Source organism: Heteronotia binoei, chromosome 13 (genome assembly GCF_032191835.1).
Source record: "Heteronotia binoei isolate CCM8104 ecotype False Entrance Well chromosome 13, APGP_CSIRO_Hbin_v1, whole genome shotgun sequence".
Lineage (NCBI taxonomy): Eukaryota > Metazoa > Chordata > Lepidosauria > Squamata > Gekkonidae > Heteronotia > Heteronotia binoei.
Genome location: NC_083235.1, coordinates 28,422,904 through 28,444,917, shown reverse-complemented (window position 1 = coordinate 28,444,917; position 22,014 = coordinate 28,422,904). Strand labels below are relative to the sequence as shown.

General features: G+C 44.0%; 1 protein-coding gene across 7 annotated transcripts in view; it reads right to left on the bottom strand.

The window, feature by feature from the left end:
- ZNF385A (zinc finger protein 385A) overlaps positions 1-22,014 on the bottom strand; it is a 191,764-nt gene that overhangs the window by 6,015 nt on the left and 163,735 nt on the right. For all 7 annotated transcript variants that reach the window (XM_060252063.1, XM_060252064.1, XM_060252065.1 and 4 more), the window contains one exon: positions 7,771-8,112. In XM_060252063.1, the coding sequence (XP_060108046.1) occupies positions 7,771-8,112 (342 nt within the window). The remainder of the gene's footprint in view (positions 1-7,770; positions 8,113-22,014) is intronic.

Sequence of the window (22,014 nt, the reverse complement as noted above, 5' to 3'; positions counted from 1 at the left end):
CTGTGAACCATAAGACATTTGGAAGGACATAAATTCATAGGATCACCATGAGTCAGAAGTGACTTTACTGAACACACACTCCAAGAACATGATGCAGCTCTGTAAGGGCCACTGCCTAAAGCTCCCTCTGAGAAAACAATGTCTATGAATGCTGTTCCTTTCTCACAGCACTGTCTATTGGATACTGCCTTCACATTGTTACATGCAAAATTGATGTTTATTCTAAAAATCCATAATGCAATGACTTAAACTATAGCTATCATGATGGGAATTTCTACCGGTGTTGTTATAAGAATGCAACCTATAATCTGTATCCCTTAGTTTGCTAAGTAATTTCGTCAGGGGGGAGGAGGGATGGAGCAGAGTCTTTTCTATGGTGGCACCTACTTGGTAGACGTGACTCCCCAGTGAAATGCACCAGGTTTAGTTCCTTAGTTCCCATTGATGTGGGGAGAAGCTGTGGCTCAGTGGCAGAGCCTCTGCTTGGCATGCAGAAAGTCCCAGGTTCAATCCCTGACATAGCCAGTTAAAAAGGACCAGGTAACAGGTGATGTGAAAGACTTCTGCCTGAGACCCTGGAGGGCTCCTGCTGGTCTGACTAGACAGTGCTGATCTTGATGGAATTATGGTCTGATTCAGTATAAGGCAGCTTCCTATGTATGCATAATGGCTCTTTAGACACTGTGACAAGAAAGGGCATGTATTTTTTTTAACAATTGTGATGTCTGCTTTTCTACCATCAACTCTACATGGGGGGCTGCCCTCATTTAAACTCAGGACATCACAGAATCTCAATTTCTTAATGCCACCCCCCCAACAGAGACAGTCTTCTCAAAGCAAACATGGGGTGAGAAAAAGAAAAGAAACTTCAGGTGCCCACTTGACCTACAGCATTAACACGATCTTGCCTCGAAGTATGAGATCGATTTTCACCTTCCTTTTATGGACTTGCTTTAAGGTCACTGTAAGATAGCCAGACGTCAATTTCATGTCAATTGCACTCCTATTTCCCAGGACGAACACAAACTGGAAGGAGTCAAAGGTGTGAAATTGATATGAAACAAAATCCCCATAATATTCTGGGCACTCGTTTGGCTGAAAATGCAGAGTGCTCTAGTCCTTGGTGTGTTTGGTGAAATTGGTAAACAGGTGCCAAAGCCCAGGAGCCTTAATGGGAGTCTAGAGAATCAAACCAGGTTGCAGAATAACAAAATATAGGTGGTCTGCCAGCCATACAGCACAGCTTTACCCCTACACATTCTAATCTGGTAGTACTGAGTTTGATTCCCTACTCCTCCACATGCAGCTAGCTAGGTGGGTGACCTTGGGTCAGTCACCGTTCTCTCAGCGCTCTCTTAACCTCACCTGCCTCACAGAGTGCCTGTTGTGGGGAGAGAAAGGGAAGGAGATTGTAAGATGCTTTGAGACTTTGAAAGGCAGGGTATAAATCCAATCTCTTCTTCTAAAAACCTTGCCTGCTACTAATTACAATCATCCCTGCTTCTAAGATATACCAAGCACAGCTCACATACTTTCTATATATGCCTTTTCATCCCACACTTCCTCCAAGGAAGTCAGGGTAGCTTGTCTCTCTCTCTCTGTGTCTCTCCCCCTCCCCCCCCCAAAAAAACCAGCCCCCTGAGGTAGGTCAAACCCTGAGAGAGTAATTGGTTCAAGGCCACCCAGTGAGCTTCATGGAAGAGGCAGGATTTGAAGCCATGCCTCCATCCAAAACTCTATCGAAGCAAGTGTACCTCTGCAGTCATGAGGACTAAAAACTTACTTTAAAAAGAAATGAAAACAGAGATCTTCCACATGCTAAATTACACAGTCAATATAAATTTTAGCACAGCGAATATGCCCACATGCTGTTGTTCATCTAACAAGATTCATACAGATAGGAAGAGACAAATGTAACTAAACCCATATGCTCACCCCATCCCCAAAATGATCCCTTAACTTTCACTGTTTCTGGAAACATGCCCAAGATCTAGCACAGTGGTTAACAGTGTAAGCTGGACCTCAGAGTAAGTGGTTCTGCAGTATCCTCTCGTCTTTCATCCTTAGCACAACATCTTCCGAACAGTGAACCAGACTGTGCTGTGTTTAGCCATAGGGCAAAGAAACAGGGGGCCCACTCACACACGAGGGGTTTGTTATTGGGCTTTTTCCTGCATACTCTGGGGACTTCCTGTGTGTGCAGTAAATACAAGTCTGCTAATTAAAACAACAAGAAGAAACCACTTACACTATGAGCACTGAGCATGCTCACTGCCCTCTGTGTCCCATGGAATGTCGAGGGCAGTTGAGCATCAGGTGTTGGGGGGATAAAGGGGGAGGAAAAGTTGCTTGTATTTCAATGTAGTACTCTGGAAGGGGAGATTAGGATCAGTAATTCCGGTGCCACTCCACATGGAGGGCGACAGTCCAGAATGCTACAAATAGCAGTGACTACATTCAACCAAAAGGCTCTGTGGAAGTGGGATAATTAGGATCAGAGGAGCACTTTCATCCTAATTAAACATCCTCTCTTTACTCCTTAAACTGTGAAGGTGCAAAATCACCTAACAGCTGATAATAATATCCTATAATTGGGGAAAAGGTAAAATAAGGGATGGGGGGAGGCACATATTTCACACACACACACACACACACCCCTACCCCTACCCCCCTCCCTCTCCCATTCAGCACAGCAAGAGAGAGATAAAAATACCTGACTCAGGGCAAGATGAACACTTTCCCTCCTGTGGTGACTGAGGGCCAAGGTAGACCATGGGCTTGATATGTGTTACATCATGGGTGTGTGACTGGATTTGCAGGCAGACATACATCAGGGGAACACACCTTAACAAATGCTTATTTGTTTGGCTCTGGGGTGGGGGGCAGAAGAAGCTTTTGTTTTTCTCCCAACCAGGGCTTTTTTTTGTAGCAGGAACTCCTTTGCATATTAGGCTACACCCCCTTGATGTAGCCAATCTTCCAAGAGCTTACAGGGCTCTTCTTACAGGGCCTACTGTAAGCTCCAGGAGGATTGGCTACATCAGGGGGGTATAGCCTAATATGCAAAGGAGTTCCTGCTACAAACAAAGCCCTGCTCCCAACCCTCTTTTGCTAGCAAAAGGAGAGTTGGTGGGGTTGCCCCTTTACTCTGGCTCCATGTGGCCTTCCTAGGGCATGTGGACCCAGAGAAAAGGCGCAAAACAGCCCACCTGCCTCCCTTTCTGCTGGGGAAAATGGGGTGGGAGGGCAGCCCTCACAGTGCTCTCTTGCAGCACAAAGCAAATGAACACTTTAAAGTTGAGTTCCCTCAATGTAAGTATAACAGAGTCCAGCAGTGTACCTGTTAAATATTATGTGTCAGACCAATAGTGTAGTTGTGCCCTAGTGTTGTCTCTGGAAACCAAGGACGTGGAGGGAGAATAAAGGCTGAGTTATAGCAAGCAAAATAAAGGGGCAAGTCTGGCCTGGCCTGGCCCCACCTTTACTGATGCCAGACAATTATGGACACCTCTTTGAAGTTCCCATCTGCTATTTGATATGTTCCTCAACACCTGCTCTCATGTTAGATGCTTATGTGTATTGACAGGAAAAAAAGACTGAAGTAAGACAAGCAAAATGATGCAGAAAGGAGGAAGGGAAGTCTTGCTTCCAAAGAAGCAAGGCGACCAGCTGGGCTTTATAAAGCCCAGGCCTGCAAAGCTGGTGGGAAGAGGGGAAGTCCTGCCTGTGAGCTCATTTGGTGGGGAATGCTGGCCTCACTGACACCAGGGGCTCTGTAGCCACACCCAGGGCCTCTCGCTATAATTTCCAGGGCTGCCGGGCCAAAAAAAAAAAGAGCATTCTGGGAAGATCTGAGATGGGGAAAATCTTGCAGATATACAGAACATCTGGAGAGAAATGGCTGGTGAGATTAGACTAGAATTACAATTATGACCTTTCTTCTGGCTGGGGATCCTGTGCCTTGAATAGCTGTATGAGGAAAAATAAATTCAACAGGTGAGGTGCCCCCTTAGTGCACCTGATCAAGAAAGGTGCTCCTGTTGAATTTCTGCTTGTCAAGAAGCTAGTATGAAAAGTTAGAAGTGGGCTGTCTTAACTGGCAAAGAATGCACTGGCTCCAAGATCAAGCCACATTGGACAAGTTCTAAGATAAAGGGGTAGATTAAGAGATTATATTCGCTCCCCAACCCTTGCTTTTTGGATCTGGATTAGTCATGTTGCACAACCAAAAGGCTGCCCAGATTCTCACATCTTTTTGCTACTTCAAAGATCTTTGCATGCCTTGTTCTCCCTTTTATTCAGAATGCTGCTTACAATACAGTTCAGGAAAAAAACAGCTTCATTTGCAGATACTTATAGTAATATATCCACACTTTGCACTTCAGTGATATTCAACAGCTCTAAGGGCTTTTGCACAAAGCCTATGAGAATTAGGTTTTCATGAAAGATTAATGGATCTGGGGACAGCTGTAAAGCGTCTGCTGTAAAGGGACCTAAAGACTGGCTGTAAAAGAGTAAAAGAAATCCATTGCATCAGAGAATCTCTCAGAATTAAGATGCCTCTAATGGTAAAAATATGGGCTTAAGAAGTGGATCAGAACAGACCACATCAACAACACGAATCTTAGTATATGTGCAGGGAACAGATCTGTCTGATCATGAAAAATACTCCCCCCTACATCCAGAAGTGCCATTCTTTTGGGCCAGTGGAGGAGATGATGCCAGACTGCATGGGTTGGCACAGATGGTGGTGTGTTGCATGGCTGGCATAGCTGCATATATGTTTGCCACACCGTGCTCCTCTCAGAGTGGGGCAGCCTAAGAAGTTAGGTAGGGAAAGATGAAGCTCCCCTCTCCCCAAGGAAGGGGCACAGCAGCACAAAATTTCCTTGCTCTTTTCACTGAACCAAAACCTCACACACAGAGACAGATAGACATACAGACAGACAAGCAGCTAGATTTTCCTTATGTTTTCGTACATACGGAATGATGGCACTTTTAATGCACTTTAGTGATTGCTTGCAAGTGGATTTAGCCATTTCACACAGTAAAAACTAGTTGCAAAGTGCACTGAAAGTGGAGTGAAAGTGCCTTACTCAGCATGTGTAAGACCAACGAGATCTAGATCTAGGAAGAACTAGGTTACATGTCTGCATGCCAAGAGACTGCATGGTATAGTAGTTAAACAGTCAGAATAGGATCTGGGAGACTTAGGTTCAAAATTCCCACTAGGCTATGGAAGCTTGCTGGGTGACTTTGGGCCAGTCAAACATACTCTCAGCAAAACCTATCTCAGACTGTTGTGATGAGGATAAAATGGAGGAAGGGAGAATGTTGTAAATCACTCTGTGCCTCCATTAGGCAGAAAAGGGTATAAAGGGTATAAATGAATCCGTATATTAAAGTCCCAAGCCAAGTGAGGTGTGAGGGAAGTCCTGGAGGAGGAGAAATTTTGAAGCCTTTTGTAAGGAACTTGGATCTCAGGCATAAAATAATATTATGTGGATGTTATACAGGATTTTGGCGTGGGGGAGGGAGTGCAGAATGTAAAACTACACGTTGAATCCAGCTTCTTGAAAATTCAATTTTCATTTCTTTTAAAAGCAGTTTTCTAGCCTTAACACCTGTGAACATCTATAGCTGAAATCTCAGAAACCAGGAAAGTGGATAGATAACATTTCCAGAAGTTGATGGGGTGGGCTTCAGTGCCTTCAATAGCGCCCCCTCCCTTCAGCTAGTAAAGCTAGGAACATGCAAAGTGCATGTATGCAAATATGCTCCAATTTGCATATGTGTGTGTGCGCATTGCCACTTTACTTGGTGAAGAATTTGGGTTGCCCTTCTTCGGACAGGCAGCAGCAAATAAGCCATCAAACTAAGTTCTGCTCCAAACCACTGCACCATTCAGCCACATATGTTGGTTTCGTGAAACCTTATGCTTTGCAAAATATCGTGGGGTGGGGACACTTTGCAGCAGAGAAGAAATGGAGGGAGGGGTTCTTAATCCTTGCCCTGTCTGCCAGTTTTCACCTAGGTAGAATGGGGGGAGGGAAGGTGGCATAGTGTAGCCCAATCTCATCAGATCTTGGAAACTAAGCAGGGTGAGTTACTTGGAAAGAAGACCACCAAGGAAGGCTTTGAAGAGGAAGGCAATGGCAAACCACCACTGCTTCTCACTTGCCTTGAAAGCTCCTTGCTGGGGTTGCCATAAGTAAGCAGCAAGTTAACTACACTTTATACATACAGAACAGGGGAAGAGAGTTTCAGAAGACATCTGTCTGGCAGAGGAAGGATTAAGCAGCCCCGTGGCACAGAGCAGTAAAGCAGCAGTACTGCAGTACTGTGGTCTGAACTCTCTGCTCACGACCCGAGTTCTATCCCAGCGAAAGCTGGTTCAGGTAGCCGGCTCAAGGTTGACTCAGCCTTCCATCCTTCCGAGGTTGGTGAAATGAGAACCCAGCTTGCTGGGGGGAAAGTGTAAAAGACTGCGGAAGGCAATGGCAAACCACCCCATAAAAAGTCTGCCATGAAAACGTTGGGAAAGCAACGTCACCCCAGAGTCAGAAATGACTGGTGCTTGCTCAGGGGACCTTTCCTTTCCTTTCTCCTCCCCACCTCCTCCCGCAGCTTTTCCACTACAAAGTGCTCCTACAAAGGTGTGTTTTGCATAAAGAAGGGTCTGTTGAATGAGGCCAGGGGTGTCAAACTCATTCGTTAGGAGGGCTGGATCTGACACAAATGGGACTTTGTGGGGCTAGGCCACGTGTGTTAAAAATGTAATGTGATGTAATGGAGGTATAACTTTATAAAAGACACAAACACACTGAAAGATATGATTTTTTAACTTAAAATGCAAATATGCTTAAAACTCTTGCAATATTTTGTTTAAAATGGAAAGGTGGGAGAATAGTGGGATTTGGTGATGCAATTTTTAAAGTAAAACATGAAGAGAAAGTACAAGGATCACAGCAGAAACTAAAAATATAAAATGCTCCAAGTCTGGGAAAACATGAAAGGTGGGGGAATAGTGGGATTTGGCAATGCAATTTTAAAAATAAAACATCAAGAAAAAGCACAAGGTTCACAGCAGAAACTAAAATATAGAATGCTCTGAGCCTGAACAATGAAATGGCATTGCAAGCTTCTCCTCCACCCGGGTGAGGGGGTCTAATCAGATTGGTAATGAGTTTCAAGTATAATATCCCCCTTTGGCTGTGGGTTTCCAGGTTAGACTACTAACTAGGTCAAGTTCATTGAGCAGAGACAAGCTGGTGGCTCAAAGCATCAACACTTTATTTGCAAGGACACAACACCAGGAAGCATGAGATTCAGTTTTCTACATAGGGATGCTGAAAGTAAAACTAATCTCCACTCCATTGGAACACATTGCAGCACAGAGAAAGTTGCAAGGAAAACATGGAATGGATTTTCCATTAAGGTCTCTGGGTCCTATTCTGGGCCCATTCCACATTTTCTTTGCAACTTACTCTTTGCTGCAGCCTACAAAGACAAGGCAGAAAATGCAGGGAACTGAAAGTGCAGGAAATTTCATTTGCCTTGGAGGTTCAAACAGGGAGGAGAGGAGGGAGGAGAAATGAGCCCCACAGGCCTGATTAAAGCCCTGGGCGGGACGGTTCTGGCCCATGTGCTGGACATTTGACACCCCTGAACTAAGCTAATGTATCATTTGGCTACAACTACATCCCCAGCGGAGGATATCCATTACCCTTCAGGCCCAACCATTCCCTGACTTTCTTGTAAAAAACATACCTTTGTTGTGGGCCTCGAGTTGAGAGAGCGAGTTGACAGCCACCTTACAAAGCGCGCAGTACAACAGCTTCTTGGCCTTCTCTTCATCAGGCTTGGTGCTGCCGTTGCTACTGGGTGCTGCCCCTGGAGTGGCTGGTGCTGCGACCGTCGTTGATATCTCCCCTGCTTTGGTCCCCCAGGCTGGCCCGCTCTTGGAGCTCTGGTTGGGCTCAGGGCAGAGGGCTGTGTGGGGCACTGTCGCCGCCACTGGAGATGCCAGGCAGGGCTGCTGCTTGTCTGGAGAGCTGGCTGCTGGCACAGGAGGCACTGTTCCAGATGCCCCAATCCCGTTGAGTTGCTCGGCTGTGTGAGAAAAACAACAACAACAGAAGGCCATCAGGGTTGGAAATGAGGAGCAAATGTCAATACCTGAGGTTAAAGCCCAATGGATACAATGAAAAGTAGGGAGATCTGTTTCAACCAAGACATGACAGGTGGGCACCTAGTCTTTGAGCCAGTGCGACAATAACCACCTGCCTCTGAGTACAGACATAGTGCAGTACCTTTCCTTCACTTGAGGGGAAGATTTTAACTTTGCTGAAATAAGAAGAAAAGTCAGGAATGATAAGGAAAGGTCAGGCATCAAGAAGAAAGGGTGCTTAACTAATGCCATTGTTGTGTTGTTATCAGGGCCTTTTTTGAACAGGAATGCACTGGAACGCAATTCTTGCTGGCATGGCCAGAACTCCGGCTCAAAAAAAAAGGTCTCCGACAGAGGGAAGGCACTAGGCAGCCATGCAGTCCCACAGTGCACATTACATCCTCTTTGCCACCTCCAGCCTCCAATGGGCTTGCGAAGAGAGCAACAGACATGGAGCTGCCCACGAGCACCCCCTCCCGGGAGAAGCTGGGCCTGCCGCTGCCAGCTCTGCCACATGTGGCTCTCTCTCTCCAGCCACGTTGGGGGGAGGTGGGCAAAACAAAGTCTCTCATTGGGCTGTGTGAGAAGACACATCCATGAAATGCAGCCGATGGCACTGTACAGTTCTGTGTCAACATGTGGAAAGTAACCTACTGAATGGGTGACATCACTTCCAATGACATTGGGGGTGTGGCCTAATATGCAAATATGCAAAAGTTCCTGCCGGACTTTTTCCTACAAAAAAAGCCCTGGTTGTTATAATACTGGACTAGGACTTGGGCTAGCCCAATCTTATCACATCTTGAAAGCTAAGAAGTGTCAGTCCTAGTTAGTGTTAGGATGAGAGATCAGCAAGGAATACCAGGATTGCTATGCAGAGTCAGGCAGTGATAAACCACCTCTGTCTCTTGCTTTGAAAACCCCACCAGGGGTTGCTATAAATTGGCTGCGACTTGACAGCAAATTAAAACAAAAATCAGACCTGAGAGATCCAGGTTCAAATCCAAAATCAGCTGTGAAGCTCACTAACCCTGATCCGGTCACACGCTCTCAGACTACCCTACATCACAAGGCGGTTGTCAGAACAAAATGGGGAGGGGGAAACCATGTATATTATTCTGAACTTCTCAAAGAAAGGTCAAGAAAAAAGGCAATTCATGTGGTATTTACAGGAGAGAAACAGCATGTTGGATAAGGGTTTGGTCAACATATTTATATCTTGTCTTTCCCCAAATAGGGCTTACAACTAGGAAATCCTGCACAAGTAACCACAAAATGACAGCAGCAATAAAAATCAAATAATATATCCCATCCATGTATCAGAAAAAGAACTGAACAATGAAACAGCTTTGCATCTCATACAAAACAGCCACAAAGACAGGAGCCCTCCAACTTATGAGATGGGCACTTTTGGCAGAGGAAGAGGAAATAATCCTGCAGGAAGCACATTCTCTCCTGCAACTGCTCCCTCCCCACCTCCTGCATTAGTCTTACAAAGTGGTAAGACTAATTATTAAGCTGCACCTTGCCAGAGGTTGAGCACATTTCAGTGAGCTCTGAGAGAGAGCGGATAAGAAGTGCTATAAGGGTGAGGTTTGGCTTTCTAAACAGCTGGGGAAGTTGCTGAGCAGTCAGGATAAAAGGGATAAAAGGAAGCACTTCTTCACCCAAAGGGTGATTAACATGTGGAATTCACTGCCACAGGTGGTTGTGGCGGCCACAAGCATAGCCAGCTTCAAGAGGGGATTGGATAAAAATATGGAGCAGAGGTCCATCAGTGCTGTTAGCCACAGTATATTACTGGAACTGTCTGGGGCAGTGATGCTCTGTATTCTTGGTGGTTGGGAGGGGGCAAACTAGAAGGGCTTCTGGACCCACTTGTGAACCTCCTGATGGCACTTGGGGGTGGGGTTGGCCATTGTGTGACACAGAGTGTTGGACTGGATGAGCCACTGGCCTGATCCAACATGGCTTCTCTTATGTTAAGGAAAATATAGGCTTGGAACCCTTTCTGTTTTCCTTAGAATACCGAGTTTTGCCTTCCCAGTAGATAGAACAGAATGAAACCCTTCCTGTTTGGAGTCAGGTGAGCCGATGGACTGGACTTGGGTCACTTGCCCTCAAGGTTTTTTGCCCTGGCTTGGGAAACATTTTGATCCTCCCCACTTTCCCCACAGCACTGTGGTGCTTCCATGTACTTTCCGGTTTTCCCCTTTCCTGCAATTTTTCCCAAATCTGCTTTGCAGCAATACTTTGGGAAAGACTGCAAGAAGGCTGAGGTGATACCCATATCCAGAGCTTTTTTTGTAGCAGGAACTCCTTTGCATATGCGACTACACACCCCTGATGTAGCCAATCCTCCTGGAGCTTATAATAGGCCCTGTACTAAGAGCCCTGTAAGCTCTTGGGAGGATTGGCTCCACCAGGGGTGTGTGGTCTAATATGCAAAGGAATTCCTGCTACAAAAAAAAAAGCCCTGCTCATATCAATGGGAAAGTTTGGATCTTCCTGTTTCCACCCACATCAGTGCGATTTTCTTTGCCCCAGTCCTCTGTGGTGGCCATTCCTACTGCCACTGGAGGGGTTTTAAATCAGTAACTGACATATCGCTATAACATTATAACAACATTCCTGGCTTTTGAGATGCCAGTCCTCTATGAGTTTCTCTCTCCTCTTGATTATTTTTTAACAAAAAGAACCACTTATACCAGTGGGAATCACATCTTGTGGCAATGAGTTTCACAGATTACTTAGATATCGCCGCACAAGCCCAGGTACACTCTCTTTCTCAGGCAGAGAAAAACAGTCTCTAATTAATGCATGATGGGGGGAGGGGGATATATACAGGAGAATCTGGGCCCAGAACATTTGGCATCTATTTGCTTCTGGTCCACAAAGGCTTCTTCAGTTCTTCTGTAGGCCAGGATCAGTGGATGTGCTACCTCACCTGGAGAACTGTTTCACCACACCTAAGGATTTCTACACAAATGGATCACCAAAGCTGCCTCTTCTTTTGAAAATGACCAGTTCGCACAGACCTAGCTAATAGTTCTGTTCTGTTCTGTTCCACTCAATGGAGACTGACCTTTCCAACAAAAACATTTAATTCTGTATTCTGCTCTATCCCCACAGCATGAGCAGGGAAATGTGCTGGCTGAAGCCAGGGAAATGAAGCTCCCAAGCAAGAGATGCCCATTACTAATGCCTTAATATCTCACTCTCCTCTTTTTCAAGAGCTGAGCTCCAGCATTCAAAGTAGGTTCCAGAGCTGAGCCCTGGCTTAAATTAAGCCTTGTCCATGGGGCAGGATTACCAAAACCTTTTCTTTATGAAATCAGGATAACAGCAGGTGACACAGCTTGCTAAAATTAAAAAATAAGATGTAGATTCCATGCCCAAGGGACCCTGATTCTAAAACAAGGACCCATCTGTATACACTGCACACAGACGCTGCCTTGGCATAATGCATTCTGCTCCTCAGATTCAGCATTGTTTTTTCCCCGAGCAAAAGGACATGACATGGGGAAGAGAAGGGATCCAAACAACCCTATCAAATGCTTAAATCATTCTAAGTTAACCAATCATCTGCCTCTTCACTAATGAATCGAGCAATTCTTAGCTATATTTATATGCAATTCACAACTAAGCACCAGTGTCGTTTTGAAACAGTGAAAGCATTTCATCTATTCTTTAAGGTATTTATACCCTGAGGGTTGGATCCAGCTGGTTTTTTTGCTCAGTTATGCCCAGTTCCTGACTCTATTGCAGCCTCCATCCCACATGCCTTTTGTTTGTGTAAGTTCTATGATCTTCATTTTGATGGTCAAAGACAGTGCCGGACCTAGACTGTTTGGCACCCTAGGCAAGGCTAACTACTTGCGTGTGTCCCCCCCACTCTCCCACACCAGCACTGATAACCAATTCTATCCTATGAGCCCATAAGGATCAGGCTGCAACTGTGCTGCAATGCCAGAGGACAGGTTTTAAACTTTAAACTCCTTCTCTAGGGTCACACTGCAGCAGTGGCCCAATCTCTCCATTCTATCCCATGGGTCCATAGGATGGAATGGAGAGATTGGACTGCTGCTGTGACCTGACCCCAGAGAAGGGGTTGCCCCACCAGCCTGCACCTCTTGGAGTCTCCATGCGGGGGAGAGAGCTCTTTCTCCTGCTTTTGCATCCTGAGGTGCAAAAGCAGGAAGAAAGCTCCACTGCCTGTACCTCTTGAAAACTCGGGGAGACATGTGGTGGTGGGGAGATCCTTTTCCTGCTAAGAAAGACTTGCTGCCCATGCCTCTCAGAGACTCTGAAAGGCAGGGGGAGGTATTTTTTCCTGCTTTTGCACCTGGGGGAACAAAAGCAGGAAGAAAGCCCCAATGGTCTTGGGGTCAAACTCTGCACCCCTGGACCAGTGGTGCCCTAAATTGCCTAGCGGGGGTCTGGCCATGGTCAAAGAGGACCCCTCCTCCCTTTTCACCAGTGGAAAACTTGGTTTGATCAAACTCTCCATTTCACAGTGACTCAAAGCCACTTACAAAAACAGTACTAATTGAACACTGAACCACACAAAAGCCTACAAAATAACATACGAATAAACAGAACGCTCCCCAACTTCTCTTTTTCAATGTCCAATACAGCAGCAGCTCCCATCAAAAGTCTTTTGGGCAAGACAGCTTTCCATTCTCTCCTAACCATAGACAATATAGGAGGCCCTTCCAAATGGGTTGGTGCTATAGCCAAGAAGAAAATGCCCCTGAGATGTGGCTGATCTAACAAAATACAGTACAGCCTAAAGAAAGCCCTGTGAAACACAAGTTTATAGCCATAACATTCATTGAGTGAGCATTTATAGGTAGGAGGAAAGGCTGTCTTTCTTACTTTAAGTCACCAGAACTACTGCAATCTAAACTTTAAAAAAAGATATTTGTCTTTAATGCATTGGCTTACTGCTTAAAGCTAATTATAATGAGCCTCCATGCACAGATCAACTAGGTTTGCAGTCCTAACTAAAGGTAAAGGTAGTCCCCTGTGCAAGCACCAGTCGTTTTCGACTCTGGGGTGACATCGCATCATGATGTTTTTGTGGCATACTTTTTATGGGGTGGTATGCCATTGCCTTCCCCAGTCATCTACACTTTCCCCCCAGCAAGCTGGGTACTCATTTTACCGACATCAGAAGGATGGAAGGCTGAGTCAACCTTGAGCTGGCTACCTGAACTCAGCTTCCGCTGGGATCGAACTCAGGTTGTGAGCAGAGAGTTTCGACCGCAGTACTGCAGCTTTACCACTCTGCACCACTAGGTAGTCTATTCAGCTATCTGATTTAATGGGGCTTTGCTTCTAGAGAGCCAGTATGGTGTAATGCAGGGGTGGGGAACCTTTTATCTGCCAATGGCCATATGGATATTTATAACATCATTCATAGGCCATAAAAATCTTCACGGTAAACTTCTTGTGTTATGGATTGTAAGCTACTTTTATGCCTCAATAAAATGCTTAAATGTGAAATAAATAAATAAATAAAAGGTTTGCAGTCCCTTTAAAAAAAATAAAAAAAAATTATCAACTTAAAAAACAGTGCTCCACCGAGGAAGAATGATTAATGCAAATTGTTCTTCTATTTGAAGTCATGTGGGACGGAGGTTCCCCACCCCTGGTGTAGTGGTTAAGAATACAGACTCTAATCTGGGAGAATCAGGTTTGATCCCCCACTCCTCCATGTGCAGCTGCTGATGTGACCTTGGGTCAGTCACAAGTTCTCTAAGAGCTGTTCTCTCTTAGAACACAAGTTTATAGCCATACTTACTTCACTGGGTGTCTGTTGTAGGGAGGGGAAGGGAAAGGAGATAGTAAGTCGCTCTGAGACTCTGAATGAAGACCAGGGTATAAATCCAATCTCTTCCTCCTCTTCCTGGCACTGCAAAGTTCCAGAGGCATATGGTCCAGCAATTTTTTTGAAGCTAAACATAACATGGTGCCTGTGACAGCCATCTTGTGTTAGAAATCAAAAGGGGCCCTCAGGTACAAGAAGGCTGGGGACCCCTGCTTAATGGCAGTGGATATGACCAGACCTCCCAGAAACCCCATGTAGGCTGCTCAGAGTTTGATGGAAGAACTGCAGTAAGTGGTAGTATTGAAAATTAAAGTTTGTATCCATCAATAATAGCTGTAAGCAATAGAAAGAGACCTACAGGACAGGTCCTGGGTCCTGGGAAGTTCTTCCTGCTTTCTTTATGTTTTCCCAACATCCCCCCCCCCCCCCCTGCTTTCTGCAGGCTCAAGAAAAGGCTCTCAGGGTGACAGATTCTGCACCAAACAGCCTACGTCACAAACATGCACCATATATCTCCAGGTGTGCCCAGTATCCATTTGGGCCCCTTTACTTACAAGTCAGTGAAATACCAGGAGATATTCATATGAAAATGGTGACACAAGAGTGTCAATACCTAAAGACAATTCAAACCACCCACAGCAAAGCAATAGAGAGCAGAAACACAGAAAGAATAAAAAAGATTGGAAGAGCGAGCAAAAGAAAAATGAAGGGTTTCTGAGTATGCATTGCAAGCAGACAACACTCAATTTACATTCTGATACATTATTTATTGTAAGCTGTTTTTAGTCTCTGTGGTGGGTGGGTAGAATTCAGGGCAAACGTTTTCCAGAGAAATAAATAAATATTGGAGCCTGTTTGCTTTAACAACTGTTGACAGTGTTGGTGATGGTGAGCACGGGGTGTCCTCAATGCAATAACAAGCCTCATGAGTATAAAACATATCGTGGGGCAAAATGTTTGCCCACTGAGGCAAAATCAGTGCTTTTGGGAGCCCTAGAATGTGCCTCCCTCCAAAACCCCTCCCTTTAAGAACATATCTCTTTCTCCCCCCAAAACCCCTCCCTTTAAGAACATATCTTTTTCTTCCTGCAGGTGTGTGGCCAGTGTTTCTCCTTAATTTGTTGCTACTCCTTTTCACTTTTTGTAGGTTTCTGTTCTCATTTTTTAAAAATATTTTTTAATTTTATTTTGTAATAACTCATATTATTTCTCCATCTTACATTCCTACAATATCTTACATTCATATTATAGATCCATCAATTACCTCCCTGCCTCCCTCCTCCCACCCCTCCCAAATTGACCATTATAGAACTCATTTATATTTTCAACCACGTGCACACCCTTTGGAGCCTGAGACTTATTTCACTATTGGCCCCTCCTGCTTTTACCCATCCTATATATTTATACCACTTTTCCTTAATTTCTTCAATTTTGTCCTCTTCTTGCTTTCCTTGTTTTAATATTGATAATATGTCTGACTGAATCCATTCATATAAATAACTGTTCCATTTATCCAAAGTCCATTTCATGGCATCTTTCCAACCAAATGCTATGACAGCCTGGGCTGCCAAAATCAAGGCTTTAAATATCTCCTGGAAAGGCTTATCCACTTTAGGGTTCCCCAATATTCCCATAAATAACACCTTTCCTGAAAGTTTCACTTTAACTTTACACAGTTCTTGCACCTTTCCTAAAATCTTCTGCCAAAATTCAGCCATTTTTGAACACTCTCACCATAAATGCACATAATGTCCCTTCTCCTTTTTACAATGCCAACAATTGGATCTCAATCCCTTAATCATATATGCTAATTGAGCCAGTGTTCTATACCATTTCCAAATTAATTTCATTTCTAATTATCTGAATTTTTCCAATTTTATATCATTAATATTTCTCAGTACTTTATCTCCTGTTCTGATAGTTCCACATCTTTCTCCTACTTTGACTGCATTATACTTATCATATGATCCTTGCTTCCCCTCATAATATTATATATCTTTCTTGTTAAACCTTTTCTGTCATCTTTCCTACTTCTATACAGTTCTTCCATCAGGGTATCATCAAATATTCCAGAATATTTCTGTTGTTTCAACATACCATATAAACCAGGGGTGGCCAACGGTAGCTCTCCAGATGTTTTTTTGCCTACAACTCCCATCAGCCCCAGCCAGCATGGCCAATGGCTGGGGCTGATGGGAGTTGTAGGCAAAAAACATCTGGAGAGCTACTGTTGGTCATCCCTGATATAAACCATTAATACCTAACCAATATTGACCCCTTACTATCCTTAATAAATCTTGCATTGGTATTAAAGTACCCCGGGTATCATACATATCTTTCACTTTTATTACATCATTTTCCTTCAGTTTCTCCCAAAAGGTTCTCTCAATTTGTTTTGACTCCCTCAATTTGTTTTGAAAGGGATCCAGAAGATCCGAATTCTTATAGACCAATAAGTTTGGCAGACCAAGATTATAACATTTTTGTAAAGGTCCTAGCAAATAGATTAAAGAAGGTTTTACCAAAATTAATAGAAGAAGACCGATACGGATTTGTGAAAGAGAGGTATATAGCGCATCCTATTCGAAATGTGATAAATGCTTTATACCATGGGAACAATAAGAAAAAAATTGCCTTATTAAAATTGGATGTATATAAAGCTTTTGATACTTTAAATCATGAGCGACAGTTTGTGAATGCAATAAGAGAAATATATAAGAATGGGAAAGCAGTGGTTAAAATAAATGAAGGACATACTAAGGAAGTTATGATTCAGAGGGAGGTTAAGCAAGGTTGCCCCCTATCACCAATGCCTTTTGTCATGGCTATGGAACCTCTGGCTGATAGAATCAGGAACAGTAGTAGAATACAGGGATATAACTTAGGGAAGGAGGAAATTAAGCTGAATTTATTTGCAGATGATATATTATTAGTTTTAGAGAACCCCCTATAGGCTATGAAAGAACTAATAATTTTGGAAGACTTTAAAGAATGTTCAGGACTGGAAGTAAACACTGAGAAATCAGAAATAATGTTCAGTAAAGGGAACAAAAAGAAATAGCAAAGTTAACAGGCGTGAAATTAGGAGTTAAAAAGTTGAAATATTTAGGGGTAATTATAACAAGGAATGTAAAGAAGTTAATGACATTAAATTATAAAATAGTTTGGAAAAAAATAGAAGAAACTTTAACTCAATGGAAAGATAAATATCTGAGTATATTAGGAAAAATAAAAGCAATTAGAATGTTTGTAATACCAAAGTTGATGTATCTGTTTCAGGTACTCCCTGAGTGGGTGCCCAAGAAACAACTGACAATATGGGATAAGGTACTTAGAAACTTTGGAAAGAAACAAGCTAGAGTCTCAAAGAATGTGATATATACTTCAAAAGAAGAACTAGGTTGGGGTGTACCACAGTTGGAGACGAATTATGAAGCATTCCAAATAAAAATGTTGATGGAACTGGATGGAAATAACAGAGATAAATGGGCAAGATGGGAAGATAGTATAAATAAAGGAGAAGGTAGATTTGGCATATTTACACAAGAAATAAAAAAGAACATAAAAATACAATAGGACCAAGACAAGTGGGACTGAAAATATGGGGGGGAAAAGAAGGCAATGTGGATGCCTACAATTTCAAAATGGGCACCATGAGAATCATTAAGTAGGGGTTTTGTTCTCATTCACTGTCTGTATATAATCCCAGTTAATCAGGAATCACACACTGGATGTGATGACATCATGGTGCAATGTATCCAATCAGATCTGGCTAAGTGGCTTTCTCACAGAATGCAAACCAAAGCAGATTGAGGGCAAATCCTTCCTGAATTCGGTGATATTGACTGATCTGCTTATAGGGTTGCCAGCCTCCAGGTGGGGGCTGGAGATCTCCTGCTCTAACAACTGATCTCTAGCTGGCAGAGATCAGTTCCCCTGGACAAAACATCTGCTTTGAAGGGTGGACTCTATGACATTGTACCATGCTGAGGCCCCTCCCCTTCCTCTTCCAGATCCATCCCCAAAGTCTTCAGGTATTTTCTAACACAGACCTGGCAACCCTACACTAGAATGACCAGTCATCCTCTCTTGAAATGGATGGACACTTGGCCCTCTTTTACTGCAGTACACGAACTGTGACCAAAAGGGGGCACTTCTTGCTGGTACTGAAGCATTAATGACAAAAAAACCCCACCTCCTCCTTTTTTAGCTCAGCCATAGGCAAACAATCTATCTTTATTTTGTCCTATTTAATGGGTAATTCAACAAGAGAAAAACTCCCAGAATGAATACAGTACAAGAATACTCGGCAGGAGCATGCAGAGACATGTATTCATAAACAAACTCCAGCAGCGTTTCAAGCCACAAATAGTCCTTAAACAGAGAACTGCGCAGATTCTGAAGATGCAGCCTTAGAGCAAGACTCAGATGTAGGACTCCATCAATATATTTGCAGATCCCTGATGAATTACTGGCATTATATAATGAGAAGGCATTGCCCACCATGCACTTCACATCTTTTGCTGTGCATGTTCAGAATAGCACTTCACAGATTTTCCAGACAGACTTGGTTTCTCTCCTCGTGTTTGGACACATATGGCAGCATAGGCTGTGCCACCTAAGGCAGTTTTTGTTGACATCGGTTTACAATAGGAATAAAAAACCTGCCCTGAATTCACATTACAAATACCTCTCATCCCCTTTCTGTGCCACACTGATGATCATCGAACATAAGCCGAGAGAGGCTCACTGATGATTTAAGCCTGTGTAAACAACATGGGGTAGATCTACACCAGAAACATAAGGAAGAAAGGCAGCAAATAAATGTCTCAAATAAATAATTCTTGTTTTTAGACCAGTTTAATCGTGGTGGCCGTCAAAGAATTCTGGGGATTGTAGTATGGGCACTGAATATGCTGTGGTAAAGAGTGACCCACACAGAACTACAGGCCTCAGAGGAGACTATTAAGTCACTGTAAGCAATCTAAATCTGCACTGTAGATATTCCCTCAGGTCTTAACCTTTAGCATTTACTGCTTATAACACAATTACATGGGTTCATTTATTTATCCAGAAAATTTTGTATGCTGTCTTTCCAGAGTTACTATTTTTCTCCTCAGTGAGGACCCAAATGGGCTTACAGCACTATTCTCTTTCCTTCCCCCTATTGTCACAACAATCCTATGAAGGAGTTTAGGCTAAGCGTGTGACTGACATGAAGTCACTGAGCAAGCTTCCACGATGTAGTGGGGATTCAAACTTTGGTCTCCCTAGTTGTCAGATCTAGTAGGGTTCCCATCCTCCAGGTGGCGGATCCCCCACTTTGGGGGGCTTTTGCCCCACCCCAAAACAGCAACGTTTCTATGTGATATCACTGATGCAATGATGTCACACAGAAGTGACATCATCAAATCAGGGACGCTCTGGTCTGAAGGAAAACTCTATGGTTTGAGGGCAATTTTACAATGGAGTTTTGCCCTCAAACCAGAGTATTGCCATGTGATGTCCCCGACATGATTACATCACTTCTGCATAATGTCATCATATCAGCGACATTGCTGTTTGGGGGCGGAGCCCTGCCCCACTCCTGGAAGACTTCCTCTCACCCTTTATCAGTGTGTGGTGAGTACCTGGCAACCTGGGATGGAACCTGGGGAGAACAGGGGTCTCAGTGGGGTACAATGCCATAGAGTTCACCCTCCATAGAATCCCTTTTCTGCAGGGGAACTGATCTCTGTAGTCTGGATATAAGCCGTAATTCTGGGGGATCCCCAAGTCCCACCTGGAGGCTGGCATCCCTAGGTCTCCCACATCTTAATCTAACACTCACACCACTACACCACCCTGGTTCAAGGACAGTTTATTTTTCCCTTAAGGAGCATAATTTTAACCGACCACCCCCCATCTACTCGCTCCCCACCTCCCTCTCCCTATTTGGCTGAACTTCAGTTTTTAGCATGACAGCAAAGCAAGGCTGGATAATGTAGAGCTTGTCTGGCACCTTGTAACTACTTGGACCCTGAGAAACAGAGGAATTGTTTGCTGCCAGCTCATGAGGCTCCAGAAAGAACTGATGGCAAAAATTTACTGTTCGGAGATACCAGAGGCCAGCCAAAACTTGGCTGGGCATCCTTTACCCCAGCCCAGCATACAAAAAGAACTAGGTGGAGGTATGCCTTTTTTCTCCCAGTGCCTATTAAGAGATGCCAGCTGTCTGGAATTTTGTCAGGCTATTTGTATAGGTTTCCGCACTATCTATTTACTAGACAGAGCCCATATTTATACCCCTGCTAAAACCACCGTCCCTGTATTTTCCTTTGGGAGATGCACTGTCAAAATAATCAAAGTTCCTAGGCATGTCATTCTGCAGGGATCCATTCCCTTGCCAGGACGATGGATGCATTGTCCTCCTGGGTCAGCATATGCGCATGGACATTATGGTATTGCACCGTGCAAAGCCTGCCCTTTTTGCATGCTACAGCTGTTGAGGTACACAAGCTGAACCTACTTGCAGGATAAATATGTTTTTTGAAAATGTATTTAACAAAAACAAAACAAAAAAACTTCCAAACAGATGGAAGACCAGCCATTGTGGAGTAAATGGATGTAGCATAATGAAGGCAGATGTCAGCAATCTGCAAAGGGGAGGAGGAAACTAAGGCAGGGGATCTTTGTATGATGTTACAAGTATTCTGGGAATGTTGGAGGGTATGCATCTGAATCCCAAGTGGGGAGAAAAGCAGGATAGAAATAAATAAATGCAAACAAACCCAAAAGCAGTTGCTAGTTGGATCTCAGTGCCAACATCAGGCATTTCCTTAATATACTGAGTATTATGACACACATGAATATTATGACCCTTTAACTGATCCCACACCATGACCTGGCTCTTCCTCCTGCCCTGGCAACACTCAACAGGTTTTTGTCCCAAATGCATCACATTCCACCCCTGTTCAAACCTCAGACCTCATATTACTCTTTTTTTTCAGAAGCAACCTCAGACCTCATATTACTCTTTTTTTTCAGAAGCATCTATTTCATCCTTGTAGACATTTACAAAGACCAACAACAAGCTGCATCCCAACTCTGCTCCTGGCAAGTCACAAGAGTGCAAGCTAACAGCCAGCTGTGCAGTCAGTGGCATGAAAGCTTCCCCTTCTTATGAAGTAGGAAGGGATGGTGGCTTTCTGTACTGCGGGGACGTCTTCCTGGGAGTTTTCTCGCCTTCTGCTTTGATTCTACAGGGCTAGTTGCAAGGACCTTACAAATCCCGTGGCTTCACAGCATTCTCTCTCCTGCCGGCTCCTGTTCACTCTGGACGGTTTTGCTATTAATAAGCTCCTGCAGGGTGACCACTGAGCAAACCAATCTGAAGTGGGGGGTTACCCAGCAGGACATGGCTTTGAAAGGCTTAAGGGATCATTAGATGCTTCTGGCCTTTTATGGTGATATGCAGGAGAGGAACGTTTTTAGAGAACACATTTCTCAGAGCCATCCTTGGTTCAACGACCCAAGATCCTGAGCTCCCTCGTTCTTAGATCTGGGGATTGGGGAAGGGAGGGATTTTCCACTGCCACCTGAAAGGCTGCACCTTGCTGTTCAGCTAGTGGTTAAAACTGCAAGTGATGAGTAATGACAGGCTTACAAAGCTGTGTTTCCAAGATCAAATGACACAACATGGTCTATTCAGGAAAAAAAAAAAAGAACTCTTGGGCAAGCAATACGGAGAAAACTATCCAATTGTATGGGCTTCCGATGAGTCACCTGAAGTCCTTAAGCACTGAGTCGGCAAAGTTCTGGCACAAAGAGAGGATTCGGGCAGCAGAGAAAAGTGTGACCTTGAATCTATTAATAGCACCCGCTCTCTCAATGGCAACTTGGTAATTATAAAAAAACACACAGAGAGATTTTCTTCAGTTTCTGCTCATAAGCATACGTCTGTCCATGACTTACTAGAAGTCCATCTAAACCAGCATTCCTTTTCTACCAGAGCTACCTGGCAACACTGTTA